At 34.5% G+C, this 20,788-nt stretch overlaps 1 protein-coding gene across 3 annotated transcripts in view; it reads left to right on the plus strand.

The window, feature by feature from the left end:
- VPS13A (vacuolar protein sorting 13 homolog A) overlaps window positions 1-20,788 on the plus strand; it is a 257,157-nt gene that overhangs the window by 141,546 nt on the left and 94,823 nt on the right. For all 3 annotated transcript variants that reach the window (XM_060102349.1, XM_060102347.1, XM_060102348.1), the window contains 6 exons: window positions 6,057-6,204; window positions 9,202-9,352; window positions 16,352-16,479; window positions 16,777-16,946; window positions 17,481-17,698; window positions 18,409-18,641. In XM_060102349.1, the coding sequence (XP_059958332.1) occupies window positions 6,057-6,204; window positions 9,202-9,352; window positions 16,352-16,479; window positions 16,777-16,946; window positions 17,481-17,698; window positions 18,409-18,641 (1,048 nt within the window). The remainder of the gene's footprint in view (window positions 1-6,056; window positions 6,205-9,201; window positions 9,353-16,351; window positions 16,480-16,776; window positions 16,947-17,480; window positions 17,699-18,408; window positions 18,642-20,788) is intronic.

The raw sequence follows: 20,788 nt of genomic DNA on the forward strand, positions 1-20,788 counted from the left end.
GGAAAATGGTGTGGAGGTTCCTCAGAAAATGAAAAACAGAACTACCAGATGATCCAGCGGTCCCACTCCTGGGCATATATCTGGACAAAACTATAATTCAAAAAGATACATGCATCCCTATGTTCATAGCAGCACTATTCACAATAGCCAAGACATGGAAACAACCTAAGTGTCCATTGACAGATGAATGGATAAAGAAGCTATGGGGGCTTCCCTGGTGGCACAGTGGTTGAGAGTCCGCCTGCCGATGCGGGGGACACGGGTTCATGCCCCGGTCCGGGAGGATCCCACATGCCGCGGAGTGGCTGGGCCCGTGGGCCGTGGCCGCTGGGCCTGCGCGTCTGGAGCCTGTGCTCCGCGACGGGAGAGGCCACAGCAGTGAGAGGCCCGCGCGCTGCAAAAAAAAAAAAAAAAAGAAGCTATGGTACATATATACAATGGAATACTACTCAGCCATAAAAAAGAATGAAAGAATGCCATTTGCAGCAACATGGATGCAACTCGAGATTATCATAGTAAGTGAAGTAAGTCAGAAAGAGAAAGACAAATACCAAATGATGTCACTTACATGTGGAATCTAAACTGTGATACAAATGAACCTATCTATGAAACAGAAAAAGAATCATAGGCATAGAGAGCAGACTTGTGGTTGCCAAGGTGGGGGAGGGGGGAGGGATGGAGTGGGAGGTTGGGGTTAGCAGATGTAAGCTTTTATATGTATCAGTAGAATGGATAAACAAGGTCCTACTGTAATGCAGAGAAATCTATATTCAATATCCTGTGATAAACCATAATGTAAAAGAATATGTATTTTAACAAATGTATATATATGTATAACTGAATCACTTTGCTGTACAGCAGTAATTAACAGAACATTGTAATTCAAATATACTTCAATTTTTAAAAATTTTTATAAAAATGATATAGATATGAATTAGGTGTGAGTCTGTTTTACAAATAGATTTTTTTTTTTTTTTTTTTTTTGCGGTACGCGGGCCTCTCACTGCTGTGGCCTCTCCCGTTGCGGAGCACAGGCTCCGGACGCGCAGGCTCAGTGGCCATGGCTCATGCGCCCAGCCGCTCCGCAGCATGTGGGATCCTCCCGGACCGGGGCACGAACCCGTGTCCCCTGCATCGGCAGGCAGACTCTCAACCACTGCACCACCAGGGAAGCCCAAATAGATTGTTTTTAAAAAGCATTCACTAAATGTTTCTAGAGCATTAAATAACAATATCTATTCTTTTCTGTCCAAAAAAGGATTAATTTTTTATTGAAGAAATACAAAATGGTATTGGGGATGAATGTAAAAGATTGCTGATGATATGACCACCCAAAGATAACTACTGTTAATAATTTGGAATTTTTTTCTATTTTATTATATCTGCACATATATTTAAATGAAATAAGAATTCTGTTGTATACTTCGGATTGTAATATCCTCTTTTCCCTTAAAAATGTGCTATAAACATTTTTCCATATTATTTTGAATGCATAATTTTTTCTAAATATTTTAATACATAGTTTTAAAAAAATCCATCTGCCTGTTAAAAATTTAAGTTCTTTTTTATTGTTGTTTTAAATAGCAGTATAATGATGATTGATACCTTTGTTTCTCAATACTTATATGATTTTCTACTCATTTCTTTAGGATAATTCATTTCCTTCAGATGAATTCCTAGAAACATAATTACTCATTTATAGAGTAAACCAATTTTCCCTGAAATAATTTTATCGCAAAGATGTTAACTGCAATATAAAATTTTAAAAAGATGTTTATAATACTTCTATAAGGAAGGTTGTAAAACTTAACCAAGGGCCAGAAAGAAATCTTGAATAATTTTTCAGAGAATATTTTCCTATATCTAATATTATAAAGGTGTCAGTTTCTTATAAATTAATTTATACATTTAATGCACTGTTAATAAAAAATCACAACAGCAGTTCTTTTTAAAACCTTTCAAAATTGTAAAGTTTTTCTGGAAATATAAATTGGGGGCAAGATGTAGCAAAGATTTTTTTAATTGAGATTGGGCATGGGAGAATCATAACATTAGAGGTACTACTAAAATATATTAAATTTCATTAAATACTACTAAAATATATTACAAAACTAAAAAAATTAAGTCAGTGAAACAGTAGAAAACTCAGCAGCTGACTGTGTGCGTACATGTGTGTGCATCGTCATTATTCATATATATTACAGTCAATCCCCATTATTCATGGATTCCATATTTGTGAATATTTCTGCTTGCTAAAACTTATTTGTAACCACAAAATCAATATTCATGGCACTTTTACAGTCATTTGTGGACATGCGCAGAGCTTCAAGAAATTTGGGTCTCCCACGGTCTTTGTTCCCAGCTGAGGTGTTAAACAAGGTGACGCCCTGCCTTCTTATTTAAACTCTCATGCTATAAACAGTGTCCTTTTTGTGTGCCATGTTTTTTGCATTTAGGAGCTTTTCCTTGGTGATTTTGCTGTTTAAAATGGCCCCAGAGCATAATGCCATTTATAAGCATAAAAAAGCTAAAGGTGAGTGAATTGTATATTATATGAATTATCTCAGTAATGCTGTTTTAAAAACTATGGACAAATAACACATAAGTACCAGTCATATGGTAGAGAAGAACTTGCTAATTTAAGCACTGAAGAAAGAAGAAAAGTGATAAGGGAAAAATATCAATTGGCTTTGACTGTATAAAAGTATAAGTTTCTGAATATTAATTACCAAAACAAATTTCTGGGAAACATAGCATATGGGGTAATTAGCAACATCTGTAATAAAGGATAAAAATCCTTAAATATTTTAAGACAGTAAGTAAAAGATAATTTGAAAAATTGGTAAAGAACATGAGTAGATGATTCTTTACAGGAACAGTGATAGCTGGTGTATAGCTAATAGAAATGTTCAACCTCATTAGTATTCAAGGGAATGAAAATTAATACAGTGAAATGTTTGCATATTAGATTTGGCAAATCTTAATAATCAGTAATTCTCACTCTGGGTGCAGGGAGATGGATACTCTCATATGTTGTTATTTATATATTGATCCAATTTCTTGTATTTAGTTTGGCAAATAATTGAGGAGTACATGTCATATTGTAATCATCTGAGCCAAGTACTGGCAGTACATCAAAGAATAAAATAAATATAGTCCTTACCCTCATGAATCTTTCATTCTAATTGAAACTACAGACAAGACAATGACCTATTAAATGCACTGGATGGGCCAAAAGGTTCATCCAGTTTTTTCCATAAGATGGCTCTAGTAGCACTTAGTTGTCTTTAACTTCATTCGAAACAGTTCGTTAGATTGTATGTGACAGCTGTCATATCAGCGTGCATTTAAAAAGAGACTTACCAAAGTTGGTGAATTTTTGTGTAGCCATTTTAATATTGAAGATGGAAGAAAGAAAGCAACATTTTTGGCATATTATGCTTTATTATTTCAAGAAAGGTAAAAATGCAGCTGAAACGCAAAAAAAGATTTGTGCAGTGTATGGAGAAGGTGCTGTGACTGATCGAACGGATCAAAAGTAGTTTGTGAAGTTTCGTGCTGGAGATTTTTCACTGGAGGATGCTCCATGGTCGGGTAGACCAGCTGAAGTTCATAGCGATCAAATGGAAACAATAATTGAGAACAGTCAACGTTATACCACGCAGGAGACAGCCAGCATACTCAAAAAGTCCGTATCAAGCGTTGAAAATCATTTGCACCAGCTTGGTTATGTGAATCGCTTTGATGTTTGGGTTCCACATAAGTTAAGCAAAAAAAACCTTCTTGACCATATTTCCGCGTGTGATTTTCTACTGAAACGTAATGAAAACGTTCTGTTTGAAAAACAAATTGTGACAGGCGATGAAAAGTGGATACTATACAACAGTGTGGAACGGAAGAGATCATGGGGCAAGGGAAATGAACCACCACCAACCACACCAGAGGCCCATCTTCACTCAGAGAAGGTGATGTCGTGTACATGGTGGGATTGGAAGGGAGTCCTCTATTATGAGATCCTTCCCGAAAACCAAACAATTAATTCCAACAAGCACTGCTCCCAATTAGAACAACTGAAAGCAGCACTCGAAGGAAAGCATCCAGAATTAATCAACAGAAAATGCATAATCTTCCATCAGAATAACACAAGACCGCATGTTTCTTTGATGACCAGGCAAAAACTGTTAACGGCTTGCTTGGGAAGTTCTGATTCATCCGCCGTATTCACCAGACATTGCACCTTTGGATTTCCATTTATTTCAGTCTTTACAAAATTCTCCTAATGGAAAAAATTTTAATTCCCTGGAAGACTAGTACTGGTAAGGAAAGGTTTTTCCAGAGGAAGTAGTCTTTTGACACAGCAGTTAATATTTCTTGAAATTAGTCCAGAGGAAGTAATTTACTCAAAGCCATGTACAAAGATAATGAACCAAGTATTATTTATTACAGTGATGAATTGGAAACAGCATAACTTTTTAACAATATAAGGTTGACTTAATGACTTATGGCATAGCTATATATTTTCATATTCACCTGTTAAAATTGTATATGTAGTATCCGCTTAGAGCTTTTAGATTCCTTAACGTAGTGCCATTAAGGGAGATTACAAGGATGCATACATGCTAAGTATAATGTTACCCTATAGTTAATACATTCAATGGTATGATGCTAAGAATTCTAGGAGATCCCTGGTGACTCCCATATTTCTCTCCAGTTGAAAAGTGATATGTAAATTCTACAGTCATAGCTTCATTCCCTAGTTGAAGAATTTGGGATTTGCTGCCAATTAAAATATAAATGTATTATTGAGGAGTACCACCTTGAGATTGTCTTTTGAAGGTATAATGGGAGGCTTCTTTGGTCACATGTCACTTGAAAGGGGTTTGGTAACCTACTACTCTTTTCATCATTCCTGAGCATCAGTCCTACCCTTATAAGTACTTGGAAGGGCAAATATGGTTCAACTTAATATGAAATTGTCCATATTCAAGTATATTTGATCCATAGAAATAGGAATTTCATATGGTGCAAATTGGTTTCTTATGAAGTAAGGGGATATGTGGTAATCTGCTAACATGTGTAAATCAGTGAATGTAAATGTTTACATTGTTTTTTTTAATTAATTTATATATTTTTGACTGCGTTGGGTCTTCGTTGCTGTACACGGGCTTTCTTCAGTTGTGGCGAGCGGGGGCTGCTGTTCGTTGTGGTGCACTGGCTTCTCATTGCGGTGGCTTCTCTTGTTACAGAGCATGGGCTCTAGGCATGCGGGCTTCAGTAGTTGTGGCACGCAGGCTCAGTAGTTGTGGCTCGCAGGGTCTAGAGTGCAGGCTCAGTCGTTATAGAGCACAGGCTTAGTTGCTCCATGGCATGTGGGATCTTCCTGGATCAGGGCTCGAACCCATGTCCCCTGCATTGGCAGGCGGATTCTTAACCACTGCGCCACCAGGGAAGCCCCTAAATGTTTTCATAATAAGGTCTCCTATAATGTATGTTTATAGATTATGTAGAGGTAATTCTCATTTTAAGAGTTTATTGTCCAACTTGTATATTTATTTTTAATTTTTGAATTTTATTTTTTTATACAGCAGGTTCTTATTAGTTATCCATTTTATACATATTAGTGTATATATGTCAATCCCAATCTCCCAATTCATCACACCACCCCACCACCCCTCCCCGCCACTTTCCCCCCTTGGTGTCCATACGTTTGTTCTCTACATCTGTGTCTCAATTTCTGCACTGCAAACCGGTTCAACTTGTATATTTTTGGCGCTTTTTAACATATTGCAAAATCCTATTTAAAAAATTCATTTTTCTTCAACATGGAACACTTTACCTCAGAGAAAGTCACCCAGGTTTCTAGTAGGTTTCTAGTGAGTGACTTTGAAAGTGGGTGACTTTCATCTCTCATTTTACATGGAAAGCCTGTTCGATTTTATTTTTCTCTTCACACACACAAAATTATTGATTTCTATTATTTGTATATAAAATGATTAATTTTTTAACTGTCTGATTTTGTATGAAACTATTCAAAACAATTTTATTTTTACTTATAGGTCTCAATTTATTAATGATGCATACCAGGAAGTACTGGATCTACTATTGCCAGTAAATCTTGAGGTGATTGTTGAGCGAAATTTATCCTGGGAGTGGTACCAGGAAGTTCCTTGTTTTAATGTAAATGCTCAACTAAAGCCCATGGAGGTAACTTTTGGATGCTTATTGATTCCTGTTTTGTTTGTTAAAAAATATTGCTTGGGGACATAAGTCATTTTGTGTGTAGAAGTTATATATTAATTACTTTGGTCACAAATGAAATAATAGCATACAACCTAGAATGCATTGAATGTTGGTCATTCATTTATTCAACAAATATTTGAGTGCCTACTGAGTGTTAGACCCTGTGCCAGATATTGGAGATGCGGTGGCAAAGAAGTTGTGATATTATCTCTGGCTTCATGGAACTTAACAGTATAACGCAGGGGTTGGTGGTGGTGGTGGTCCAGAGGTGAGATAGACAGTAAAAAAGTACACAGGCACACAATTAAAATAGTTATAAATTATGGTAAATTTCATGAAGGAAACAACTATTAGACATGGTGCTGTAAGTAGTCAGTTAGATATTTTAATAAAGGTGTTAGTGGAGAGGTCTAAGGCTGGAAATAATGATTTGGAAATCATCAGATTATAGATGGTATTTGAAGCTATGGGAATATATGAAGTAACGTAGCAAAGGTCCTAGAAGAATGGAGTGGTTGAAGATGAAAATGGCAAATGGTTAGTAATTTAGACATAACTTTACTTCCCTATTGGTTGATACCGCGTCACAGATCTCCAGTGTAACTATCCATAAGTTCGTATTTTTACCTCTCGACTGGATGGAAGTCAAAACTGTATCACATGTTTTGCTAAAGTGACAGCAACACACACTCTTTCTGGAAGATTTCTGTAAGAAACCTACTTAACAGATTCTCTTCCCTCCCTTCACCCCCCCGTTTCCCTTTCTGTTTCTCCCCATAAAAATTATATTCAAAAAGAGAAAATCATCATTTTAAAAATTTCAGATTTTTAACTTAAAAATGTATTTAAAACTTAAAACATGATGATCTCAACTCAAGATCTTTAAACTCTGTGTATAAGATCATATTGGACTCCTTAAATTATAGATGGGCAATATCTTCTTAAGATAAATAATTGAAGTCTCTTTGTATTGGTAAGACAACAGTTAGAAACTTATAAAACATAAGTAGCAAGTTCTACCTAGCATACTGGGCAAATCTTCTCCCCACTGGGCCCAGTCATTAGGCAGATTTGTATGGGGCGGCTGGGACACCATTTTCCTTCACTCTTCTCCAGGGAAAATCCATGCAGAATGTTCAGATGATGTTGCAGACCTTCTGCAAATGCCCAGCTGCCTTCCAGGACAGATCAAATTGGGTCTTCCCCTGCAGTGATCTGTCTGAATAGTTAGCAGCTGTTGTGGCTCACCCCCAGGTTCACACATTGGAACCCTCTTGGACATCATCCTCTGCATCACAAAGAGGCTAGAATCTGTTACTCTAATGCATCCAGGCTAAGTGCTGCAGTTTGTGATTTTTGACTTGTCGGATGTTCGGTGGTAGCATACACAGCCAGTCCTGAAATGTAGGAGCCACAGACCAGTATTCCTTGAATCCTTACAGTTCTTCCAGCTTCCTGCACTGAGCTGTTGGCAAGAGTGAAGAATAATGATTAATATCAGTTATTTGGGGGATATTCAATATACATGCACTAATTGAAAGACTATGGTTTAGAAGTTATAATATTTAATTTCATTTTATTAATTTATATGAATATACTATTTTTGCAATACCTGCTACATAATAATCACAAAATAAGTGTCATGAATAAATGAAAATTTAAAAACAAAACATAAGTAGCAGGAATAAGGTACACATGGAGTTAATCTTAAAACACTAGATTAGTTTCTTTTGAAATGCAGTCAAAGGAAGCCCGATGCAAATAAAACTGTTAAATTTTGTGGAATTAAAGTTATCCCTTTGAGGTTATTAGACATATCAATTTAAAACTCACAGGTCTTTTTTTTTTTTTTAACCTGAATTGCTGTTGTATTAGAGTTCTTCAGAGAAATAGAACCAATAGGATATGTGTGTGTGTGTGTGTGTGTGTGTGTGCGCACTCTTGGTCTGGATGCATTAGACTGACTCCTTGAAGACTCAGTTTTAACCTTTCCCTGACTCTGAAGTTGAGGTCCAGGGGGAGTCGAATATGTGGTCCCCTAAGGTGGGCTGCAACAGCTGCTAACTCTTCGGGTGTCTCTTGATAGGGGAAGACTCAATTTCATTCTAGTGGATCTGCCCCAGAAGGCAGCTGGGCATTTGTAGGTGGTCTGCAGGACCGTGTGTGTGTGTGTGTGTGTGTGTGTGTGTGTGTGTGTGTGTGTGTGTGTATTTTTTTCTTTATATATATATTATATAATATATACATACATTTATATATATATATAATATAATATATATATATAACATCTAGAATAATATTTGACTAAATCTCTAATACTATGACCTAGTCAGGTTGACATAAAATTAATCATCACAGCTTTCAAGACAGGTATTATGCTAGTGGTTTTAGGCTAAATTTGCAACACATGGAGTTTTGAGTTAGTGTGTTGCATTCTTTATGTGGACTTAAGCATGATACTTAATCATTTAAGCCTCACCTTCTTATAAAATCAGGATTATACTCTTTGCACCTAGGACTTTTGTGAGGTTCAGCTAAAATAATTCGTGTAAAATATACTGTAAAATATTTTCAATTGTATAAATTTATTATTTTTGATTATTCTATATTTGTAAATTGAGATGCTTACTAACCAAAAAAATACAAAGGTGCTACATGAATACTTGAAAATGAAAGTTCATTTTAACGGTTTAAAATTAGTAGGTTAATTGCTACATTCATAACAAAAAAGTTCATCATTCGTAGCTTCATTGATGCTGACATTTAATTTAGTTCTGTATTTCACAAGGTACTGAAGATCACATGGTCATTTCAAAAATGGAATGTTCAGTTAGTAGAATTATCTAATATGTTAAAAGTTGGGTTTGTAGAGGATTGAAATGAAAATTGTTTCTCTTGTATGAAAAATTTTGACTGCATGAAATAGTAATGTTAAAATGAGCAAATCTTATTTTTTAACAGTTCATTCTTAGTCAAGAAGATATAGCAACTATTTTTAAAACATTACACGGCAACATATGGTATGAAGAAGGTGATAGTGCCTCATGTGGAGTAATGAAAGATCAGTCTAGCATTACTAGTGGTGCTACTAATGCTTCACACCATTCAGGAGGTATGTGCTTAACCTTAAATTAGTCCCCCTCCTCTTTTCTTCTTTCCTTCTATCCTTCCTTCCATTCTTCCTAGTTCTAAGTTTGGGTAAAATAAGATTTATAAATCTTTTTTCTTTAGCTTATCTCATTCAGGTATTTCTGATTTGTCTGTTATTAGTCATTCTGTTGATTTTTTTCTTTGAATCAAAATTTCAGGTCTTGTTGTGACAAAATTCCTTAGTATGTATTTATTCTTGTTATCCCAACTTCCCTATAAGTCCTTATTTTCAATTTTTCTCTTCATCCCCTCCTTCTCCCTTATTCCTAGTGCAGCATATGTTCCAGATGGAATATTTTATATTAATATTAGTATCAAAATATTAGAGATGTCAAGAGAGGATGATCATTAGTAAATGATGGATTTCAACAAATAATTAGAAGGTGGATGGAATAGAGCAGAGGGAATTGTAACTCAGAAGAAGTCTGCATCCAATGTTGGATTTAATTTATTATGTAGAATCCTAACTAGGTGCTAAGTTCAGCACCAGCACATATAGAGAATTGGGTTAATTAGAACTGCTGAGATGATTTTGCTTCACTAGAATAAAGTTCTCTTCAGTCTGGCATTTTGGGGAACCCCAAATCTGCCTACCTCAAAGTGAAATCTGCTAGTTCACAAGACCCACTCTTGCAAAGCACTAATATATTGCACAGCTTTTCCAGTCAGGGAGAATCCCAGCAAAGAAACAACCTACATTTGTAACATTACCGGAATCCTCATTCTTACTAGCTAGAATAACCAGCCTAGTCCTTTATTGTTAAATATTAATGATCAGATATAAAGAAAATCACAAGAACCTAAGCCTGAAAGCAACCAAGATAAAGAGATAGTGTTTCCTGAATGAAACAGAAATAATTAAGGAAACAAAAGAGAATGTGAACAAACAGAAAACAAACTCTAATTCATAATCAGAGGATTTTGAGAATATAAGAACTGGATCCTACCTTCACTATCTTCTGCCTTTCCAAGATAAGAAAGAGTTCTTGGAAACCAAAAATATGATTGCCGAAATTTTGAAACAAAACAAATGCACAAAGCATGGGGTTAGCATATAAGTACTGAGTTGGACTGTATGGTTAATGTAATCTCCTATGACATAGAGGAAAAATAAGCACAGAGATGGAAAGTGATATAAAACTTAAGAGTGATAGAGCTTTAGTTCAAAAGGTCCAATTTCCAGAATAATAAGTATTTTAGGAGAAAGAACTGAGGAAATGGAAGAGAAGAATCTTTCAGAGAAATAATAGAAGAAAACTCTCCAGAACTAAGTAAATATTGAAACAAAATCTTGGATGTAAAGAATCTACCAAGTTTCAAGCTGATTGAAGAGTCCCCATGCAAACACGTGTTCATGAAATGTCAGAACAACAAAAGTAATATTTTTAGTTGAAGAAAAACCAGGCTGCCTATTAGGGCTTGGGGAAAAGTGACTGGAATCAGATTTATCATGAATGAAACTGGATGGGATGGGATGGATGGAGGATGAAAGACAATGGAGTAAAATAGCCAAATTTCTAAGGAAAGTTATTTTGAAGTTAGGATTCTATATATGGCCAAACCATCATCTAAATGTGAAAACAATAATTTTCAGATTTCCAGTGACTCAGAGTTTAGTTTCTTTATACCCATTTCTAAAGAAATTATAGGTATACCTCATTTTATTGTGCTTCATTTTTTATTGTGCTTTTCAGATACTACATTTTTTACAAATTTAAAGTGTGTAGCAACTCTGAGTCAAGAAGGTCTATCAGGTTCTCATTAGCTGTCTATTTTATACATATTAGTGTATATATGTCAATCCCAGTCTCCCAATTCATCCCACCCCCTCCTTCCCCCCTTGGTGTTCATACATTTGTTCTCTACATCTGGGTCTCTATTTCTGCCTTGCAAACTGGTTCATCTGTACCATTTTCCTAGTTTCCAGATATATGTTTTAGTATACAATATTTGTTTTTCTCTTTCTGACTTATTTCACTCTGTATGACAGTCTCTCGGTCCATCCACGTCTCTATAAATGACCCAATTCCATTCCTTTTTATGGCTGAGTAGTATTCCATTGTATATATGTACCACATCATCTTTATCCATTCATCTGTCGATGGACATTTAGGTTGCTTCCATGACCTGGCTATTGTAAATAGTGCTACAGTTAACCTTGGGGTGCATGTATATGAAGAGTTGCTCAACTTCACTAATTATTAGAGAAATACAAATCAAAACTTCAGTGAGGTATTACCTCACACCAGTTAGAATAGGCATCATCAAAAAAATCTACAAACAATAAATGCTGGAGAGAGTGTGGAGAAAAGGGAACCCACCTGCACTGTTGGTGGGAATGTAAATTGGTACAGCCACTATGGGGAACAGTATGGAGGTTCCTCAAAAAACTAAAAATAGAATTACCATATGACCCAGCAATCCCACTACTGGGCATATACCCAGAGAAAACCATAATTCAAAAAGACACGTACAATTTTGTTTTTGTTTTTGTTTTTTTAAATAAATTTAAAGGGATCAATTCACAAAGAAAATAAAAGAAATCTAAATGTGTATGTGCCAATAACAGAGCTTCAAAATATATGCAGCAAAAGTGACAGAACTAAAAGAGGATATACACATATACAAAATCATAGTTGGATAGTTAACACACCACTCTTAGTTGATAGAATATAGACTAAAAAATCAGAAAGAATATAGAATATTTGAATACTGTTACAAAACTTAACCTAATTGACATTAATATAATACTTCACTCAACAATTGCAGAATATACTTTTTTTAAAGGACTCCTGGAATATTCACAAAGATAGACCATTGGGGGAGGGAGGGGCTAAAGTTTTCTGACCACATGGAATTAAGTTAGAAATCAATAGCAATTGGATGTCAAAAAAGCTTGAAATACTTGGATATTAAACAATTTCTAAATAAGTGGTTAAAAAAGAAAAACAAGGGAAATCAAAATTATTTAAACTGAAAAATAATGAACATAAAATGTCAAAATTTGTGGGATGCAACTAAAGCAGTGCTGAAAATTTTGTAGCTATAATGGACTATACTGGAGTTAAAAATCAAAGATAAAATCTTCTACCTCAAGAAACTAGAAGAAGAGCAGATCAAACCCAAAATAAATAAAAGGAGGAGAGTAATATAGACAACAGTAGAAATCAGTGAAAGAGAAACAGATAAGCAGGAGAGAAAATCACCAAAGTCCAAAATTGTTTTCATTGGAAAGACTAATGAAATTGATAAATCCTTAGCAAGACTGATAGAAAACAAATTATCAATATCAGAATTAATTAGATTGCAGTAGTTCACTACCAGGACAATAAGGGAATATTATGAATAATTTTGTGATAATAAATTCTAGAGCTTATATGAAGTGTAAAAATTTTTTGGAAAAAAGAATTACCAAAACTGACATAGGATGAAATAGAAAATCTGAGTAGCTCTGTATCTATTAAAGAATTGAATTTCAGTGGTGAATTTTATTAAATATTTAAATAAGAAATAATACCAGTGTTAAACTCTTTGGAAAATAGAGGAGGGGGGAACACTTCCTTAGACATTTTATAAAGCAAGCATTACGCTGGTATCAAAAACTAAAATCAAAAACAAAACAGAAAAAGCCACTTCAAGAAAAGAATATTGCACACCAGTATCCCTCATGAACACAGGCATAAGAATTCTTAACAACATATTAGTATACTGAATCCAGCAATAAGGATATAGGATATTTCATCTTGGCCAACTGAGAATTATCCCAAAATGAAAAGGTGGTTTAACACTCAAAAATCAATTAAGGTAACTCACCAAATTAATAGAGAAAGGAGAAAAAGTTATATCACCTCAATAGATGCAGGAAAAACATTTGATAAAATTCAGCACCTATTTGTGATAAAAACTAGAAATGTCTAAAAAGGCATACTTAATGATGAAGTAGAAAGTTTTCCACCTAAAAAAGGAACAAGGCAAGAATGTCCACATTCACCATTCCTGTTCAGCTGGTAGTCATTGACAGAGCAATATAGCCAAAGGAAGAATTTTTTTTTTTTTAATATCTTCTCAGCCACACCACGTGGCATGTGGAATCTTAGTTCCCCACAGGGATCAAACCCACGCCCCTTGCAGTGGAAGTGCAGAGTCTTAACCACTGGACTGCCAGGGAAGTCCCCAAGAGAAGGATTAATAGGTCTACAGAGTAGAAAGAATTTAAAATGCCTTTTTTCTCAACATGATTGACTACACAGAAAACCCTAAGAAGTCTTCAACAAATTCCTAGAATTAAATCAATTTAGCATTTTTAACAAGATACAGGGTTAATATATAACAATTGAGAAATAGGACTTTAAAAACTATTTGCAATAGCATCCGAAAACATACTTAGGAAGAAATTTAACAAAATTTTGCAAGACTGCTACACTGAAAGATACCAAATACTCATGAGAAAAACTAAATGACCTATATATATGAAAATGTATGCCATGTTTGTGCATTGAAAAATCTCAGTATTGTTAAAATATCCATATTGTTTAAATGTCAGTTCTCACCATATTGATTTATATATTCAACATAATCCCAGTCAAACTTTAATAGAAATTTAAAAATTACTTTAAAAGCTTATATGGCAATGCTAAGAATCAAGAATAGCTGTGTGTGTGTGTGTGTATGAAAGAAGAGCAAAGATTTACACTATCTAATTTCACAATTTACAATAAATCTTCAATAATTAAGTTAGTATGTTATTGGCATAACATAGACAAATAGATTTGTAAAACAGAACAGAATGTCCAGAAGACATACAAGTAAACTGATACTCAACGAAGACTGGTCAATAGGGAAAAGATAAACTTTTAAACAAATGGTGCTGTCATAACTAGGTAAATGTAGGAAAAATTGAACTTGTCCCTTCACACCATACACAAATTAATTTGAGATGGATGAAAGGCATATATTTGAAAGCTAAAACTTTTAAACTTCTAGAAGAAGGAACATGAAAGAATATCTTCATGGGATAGCCAAAGATTTCTTGGATAGATAAAAAAGCACTAACCATAAAAGAAAAACTTTATAAAGTAGACCTCGTCAAAATGTTAAACTTCTGCTCATCAAAAGATAGTGTCAGGGACTTCCCTCGTGGCACAGTGCTTACGAATCCGCTTGCCAGTGTCAGCGACATGGGTTCAAGCCGTGGTCCGGGAAGATTCCACATGCTGCAGAGCAACCAAGCCCATGCACCACAACTACTGAGCCTGCACTCTAGAGCCCGCGAACCACAACTACTGAGCCCACGCACCACAACTAATGAAGGCCATGCCCCTAGAGCCTGCGATCCGCAACAAGAGAAGCCACCACAATGAGAAGCCCGTGCACCGCAGCGAAGAGGAGCTCCTGCTCACCACAGCTAGAGAAAGCCCGCTGCAGCAAGGAAGACCCAACACAGCCAAAAAAATATTAATTAATTTTTAAAAAGGGGGAAAAAACTGATAGTATCAAGATCGTGAAAGATTGGGCTTTAGACTAGATGAAATATTCAAGATGCCTTTATGTGACCTTGTTCTTATATCTAGAATACAGAACTCCTTGAAATTAGTAACTTTTAAAAAAACAAATGACCAAAAGATTTGGATACTTTAGAAAGGAAGATAGGTTAAATGAACAGTAAGCACATGATAAGGTGCTAACATAGTTATTTATCAGGAAGACTTCCTTTTACCAGACTAAAGTTTAAAAGACTGACAACACCAAATGTTGATGAGAATGTGAAACAGCTGAAACTCTCACATGTGGCTCTTAGGAAAGTGAAATAGTATAACTACTTTTGACAAAGTTAGGCAGTTCATGTATACCTACCCTATAACAATTATAAGCCTAAGTATTTACTCCCACTGCACCCCAAAATAAGTGCATATATACACAAAATGACTTATTTAGGAATATTTACAACAGATTTATTCATAATAGCTTAAATCCGGAAATAACCCATATGTTCATCAGCACTAGGATGGATAAACTTTATTTTCATGCAGTGCATTTTCGGAGTACATAAAGAATGAGCTACTGACACATACAGTAACATGGGTGAATCTCAGAAATATTAACTGAAAGAAACTAAACATGAAAGGGTATGATATATCTTACTGCATTTATACAGAATTTAAGAACCAACAAAACTAATCTAAGGTGATTGAAATTAGAATGGTAGGGAGGTTGCGATAGACTGGGAAAGGGGTGTAAGGGAACTTTGTGGAGTGATGTGAATGTTCAGTATCTTAATTGGAGTGTTGGTGACATGGAGGTATATATTTATCAAATCTCATTAAATGTTTCAGATAAGATCTATACATTTCACGGATGTAAATTTTACCTAAATTAAAAAATAAGTTACCTGGAATGGTGGTCCTTGTCTCTGGAGTCTAGTAGAATGAGAATTAGGAATTGCTATGTTTTTATTATATGTCCATTTAATATGTACCATGTATATTATAATACCTTGTCCCAAAATATAAAACGTAGAAAAGATTGAATTTTGGATCCTTTTGTTTAGTGGAACAATTTTTTAAATGTCATCTAAAGTATCTTGTTTGGTTTTAGATTTTGAAGTAAAATTTAAATACCAAACACATATAGCAGGTACTCTAGTATGCATTTTACACATGCTGTTTTGCTTAATCTCCAAAACAAACCCAGTGGTTAGTTCTTTTATTCTTGTTTTACAAAAATTAAACCAAGAGTTTATTAAAAGTAAACCAAGAGTTTAATTAATACTCTCAGGTTATTATGTAAAGAATGCTAAGCCAGGAGTTAGTGAGTTCAACATCAGAATTTTTAAATTTTTTGGAAAAACATTATACTATACCCATTTATTTAATACTTATGTTAAATCTAGTTTAGGTCTGTTTTAATGAGTTCTACCATTCCTGACTTTCTTCTTTTGTCCAATAAATTTAATTTTTCCAAGGAACAACTGTAGTGACAGCTGCTGTGGTAGAAGTACATTCACATGCTTCCCAAGTTAAGACAACACTAAATATGAGTTTCAGAACTGATTATCTCACCATGGTACTGTATAGTCCAGGTCCTAAACAGGTAAGCTGAAGAAGAAAGAATATATATTCTCTTGTTTCCTATATTTTGGAATATCTGTTCCTCTGAGAAAAATTGTTGATCTTTTCACTTTAATAATAAAATAATTTTAACTATTTGCCTTTTAAAATGAGTTGTCTTTCCTATAGCCAGTGATATGAAAAATAAAATTTTAAAGTTAATATTTTTCATGCCTTTCATTATGAGCTCTTTGGAGATAGAGAATATGGTATTTCATGTCTTAAAATATGTTTTAAATTTGTTTTTGTGTAAAATTTTTATTGATTTCCTCTTCCACAGACTTCCTTTACAGATATTCGTGATCCTTCTCTGAAACTTGCTGAATTTAAGTTGGAGAATATTATAAGTACTTTAAAAATGTATACAGATGACTCAACATTTTCTTCCTTCTCATTAAAAAACTGTATTTTAGATGACAAAAGGCCTCATGTCAAGAAGGCAACTCCTAGGTAATAGTGTTCTAAGTTTTTACTTGAGAAATGGTTGGTATATTTTACAGAACTTACTCCCAAAGTTGCATGTTCATTTTCTGGGTATTTACTAAAATCTTCAGAGCTTCAATGCAGTTGAATCCATAGTTTTAAGCCAACATTTGAAATGCCCTGGTTATGTGCTGTTCTTGCTGAATGGTTGATTGATGAGTTATATAGAAATAATCAGTGTAATTAAATCGGTTTTTAAATTAATCTGTATTATCTAAATTATTAATCAATGCAAATTGTAATGGGAAATATATGAAAAATTGAGAAAAAAATATGCTGAGATTCAAAATTCTGATAATTTCTTAAGGATATACTTCCTAATTTTTGAGCCCCCAAAGTCTGTAAGTTTATTATTTGGAGTACTTTGTGATCTTACTAAGAGAAATGACTTCAGAATGCTGGTTTGCTGTCAGTGAAAGGGATAAGAGGTCTTTGAGTTTTACTGGTGTGTTTGATTATTTGTAAGATACTCATAGGAATTGTTATTGTTGTGTTTTTCAGAATGATAGGACTAACAGTTGGGTTTGACAAAAAGGACATGATGGATATAAGGTATAGGAGAGTCAGAGACGGTTGGGTGGCTGATTTAGTCCTTCAAGAAATGTATATTTGTGCAAGTGTGGAATTTCTGCTGACAGTTGCAAATGTCTTTCTTGAGGCCTACACTACAGGCACTGCTGTAGAAACCAGTGTTCAAACATGGCCTGCTAAAGAAGAAGGTTAGTTATTGGCTAAAACATTTAATATCTGTATTATTGAAGTGCTATAATAGCACTTACCTTGATTAGCCTTCTAGATGATGAGGTTAAGTGGATTAATAAGTTAAAAATCTTTATTTTTCAGAGGTAAAAGGAAAACTTAAATGTGTTTTCTGATAAGATGTACAGTTTGCATATTTTTCAAGGTGTAAATATGTATTGGGTTCAAAAATTATGAGACCTATATTAAAATAAGTAACTGTACTTCTTTGAAGACAGTAATTTGAAAGAATTCGTTGGAAGAAAACGGAGAGAGAATAATGAAACAGCCACTCCTTTTCATAATTAAAGATAGTATTTTAACTTAAAGTCCTCTTTTATTCTTATTATATTCAATATTTATAATTTTCTATTATCTTTTACATATTTCATTCATTGTGGTATAGTAGAAAGAGTGTCAAGCTGAGAGTTAGAAACTAGATTTATTTCCAGCTCTGCCATTAAATAGTGGAGATTTTTCCCTACATTTTGAAATATTCTTATGGCTATACCTTCTTTAAATCTTATACCAGGAGAGTTGCAGTAAATTCCTTTAGGACCTAAGATTCTTTTATTTTACTTTTTACTTAGAATGAAAGTAACATTTTCCTATAAATGATAATTTTTCATAAGTAATGTATATAAGAAAGATTTATACCTATTTTAAAACATTGTTTTTATTTCTATTTTAGTACTTGTACAGCAATCAGAGAAGTGGGAAATTAATATTATTATTAAAAATCCTGAAATTGTGTTTGTGGCTGATATGACAAGAAATGATGCTCCTGCCTTAGTCCTTACAACACAGTGTGAGATTTGTTGGCAAGGTGACTTTGAAAATAATACAATGACCGCTGCCATTAAAGATCTCCAAGTGAGAGCATGCCCATTTCTTCCAGTCAAGAGAAAAGGAAAAATCACTACTGTGAGTTTACTATTTACTTATCAGCTTAATTGTAAACTATTTTGTATTTAGTGTATGTCATTTAAGAAAGTGCCTACATAGTTTCCAACCTTACTCTGTAAAATACCTTTCTTTCTGCTTGTAGAGCCTAATGTAGATTATTATTACACCAGCTTTGAAACTCTTTTTCATTTTTCCAGTTGTTCCTTACTGTTTTATGTGTTTGTGGAGATAGTCTCACTAAGAAGTTGCTTGCATCTAGACACTTCTCAGTGAAGACTTTACTCTGACTTTCTAACCATATCAATTCCACACTGCTTTTAGGCCTTTAAGACTTTCTACCAATTGTTTCTGGTGCTGTTTCAGTTTTATGATTTTTAATTTTTTTCTCCCATCTAGACATTTTTGCTCAGACACGTTTTTTGCTTTTCTCCATATGGCTTATTTGTACCATCAGCCATTTGTTTTGACATACTTCACATTTGTATTTTATTCTCTAATATCCTCTTGGCCTTCCTCCTCTTCATAACTGAGTAAAATTCATTTCTTCAAAGACGTCTTTTCAAGTTAACTATCTGACCCCTAGTACTCATATAAAATGCTTATAAAAATATTTAGGCTCCTACAGGAGTAATAGAAGTATAAATATTCTAAGTATTCACAACATAGAAATATAAGATGTAATTTTGTTAAAAGTAAATACCTATGTATTGGTTAGGATATAGGAGAGACTGTTTCCCTAGTTTCCAAGGCTGATGGCTCACCTCTAAGCAAAGAGAAGAAATAAAAAATGGAGGGCATACTGATTCTCTTTTAGGTTATACGTAGATATTTTACATGTATTTTTTCTATTCACAGTCTTTTGGCTTGAATGTAGCTGTATGACCACCCTTACCTTCAAAAAAGGTTGGAGAATGTGGTCTCTTTTCTGAGCTTTGTTATGGTCAGATGAAACTTCTGTTACTGTGGAAGAAAAGGAGAACAGATAACAGGTGGCAACTAGAGGGTCTTCTTACAGTCCACTCAAAGGTTTCTTCCTTTGTTTATACAGATAATCCATACTTGTCTTTTCTCACCCATAGAACATATTCACTTCTTCCTCAAGGGATAAAATCTCAGCTCAGAGTTCAAGATCTTTAGGTGACAGTTTTCTCTGTTGAGTCTGCGTGTGACTTCTTTTGATCTGGCAGTATATTAAGTACTAGACAAATAAGTTACCACTTTTCAACAGGCACACACTTCACCACTATCTACACAACCACTAGTATAACAGTGGTGTAAGGACAGGATAATTGCAATTTAAAAACGCATTCAGAAAAAGAAAGAATGGGAAACACTTGGCGGTCATTGATTCATAACAATTATCATATCCTGCTGAGTGGAATTGTGAAAACTTTAAGCTCCAGCAGTGGAGTAAATTCCTTGGATAGCCCGTGTTGGAGTCTTTGATTTTTTTTCTCTTGAAAGAACACTGTCCTCATTTTCTCACATGGCTCTGGCTTTCCCCTCTGAGAGTTTTTTTTGTTTTTTTTTTTTTAATCATTATCCACTGTAAACACATCTGAAGTGGCTGTTTTCTTTTTTGGGAACTGCACTGTTTTCACAGCTTACTTCCTGTTGAGTTTATTACTTGGAGATTGTTTTAGCAGTTTTAATAATAACAAGCTTTTGTATGCCAGATATTGGTCTCTTTGGCAGTCCTTAGTTAAACGTTTAGTTTGCCATCTCGGTGGTTCCATTTGTAAGTAACCTTAATATCCAAAGCTACTATTTATTTACAGGGTGTTTTTTTTGGCTATAGAACTCTCGTTTTATTTACTAATCTGTCATCTGCCTATCCTCCCTTCATCCTGACTTATAAAGGCTACTTTAACAGTAGGTTTGGGGGAGGGGGATAGCCACATCTGTTATCTTTTTTTTTTTTGGCTCCCGTGTCTGATCTTAGCAAAAATTTCCAGAGAAAGAATAGCAGCCACAGCCTTATTTCTTGCTGAGTTTCCTCTTTAGAGCTTGGCTCTCCTCAGTGTTTTCCCTTCTCTTATAGGCCTTCGCAAACAATAGAAAGAAGGAGCTAATACACATCAAGATTCTAGCCAGACCTGTCTAGCTAAAATTTTAGGCATTTTTGTTGTTGTTGTTAAGAACATGGTCTGTCTTCCTAGGTACCA

Source organism: Mesoplodon densirostris, chromosome 6 (assembly GCF_025265405.1).
Source record: "Mesoplodon densirostris isolate mMesDen1 chromosome 6, mMesDen1 primary haplotype, whole genome shotgun sequence".
Lineage (NCBI taxonomy): Eukaryota > Metazoa > Chordata > Mammalia > Artiodactyla > Ziphiidae > Mesoplodon > Mesoplodon densirostris.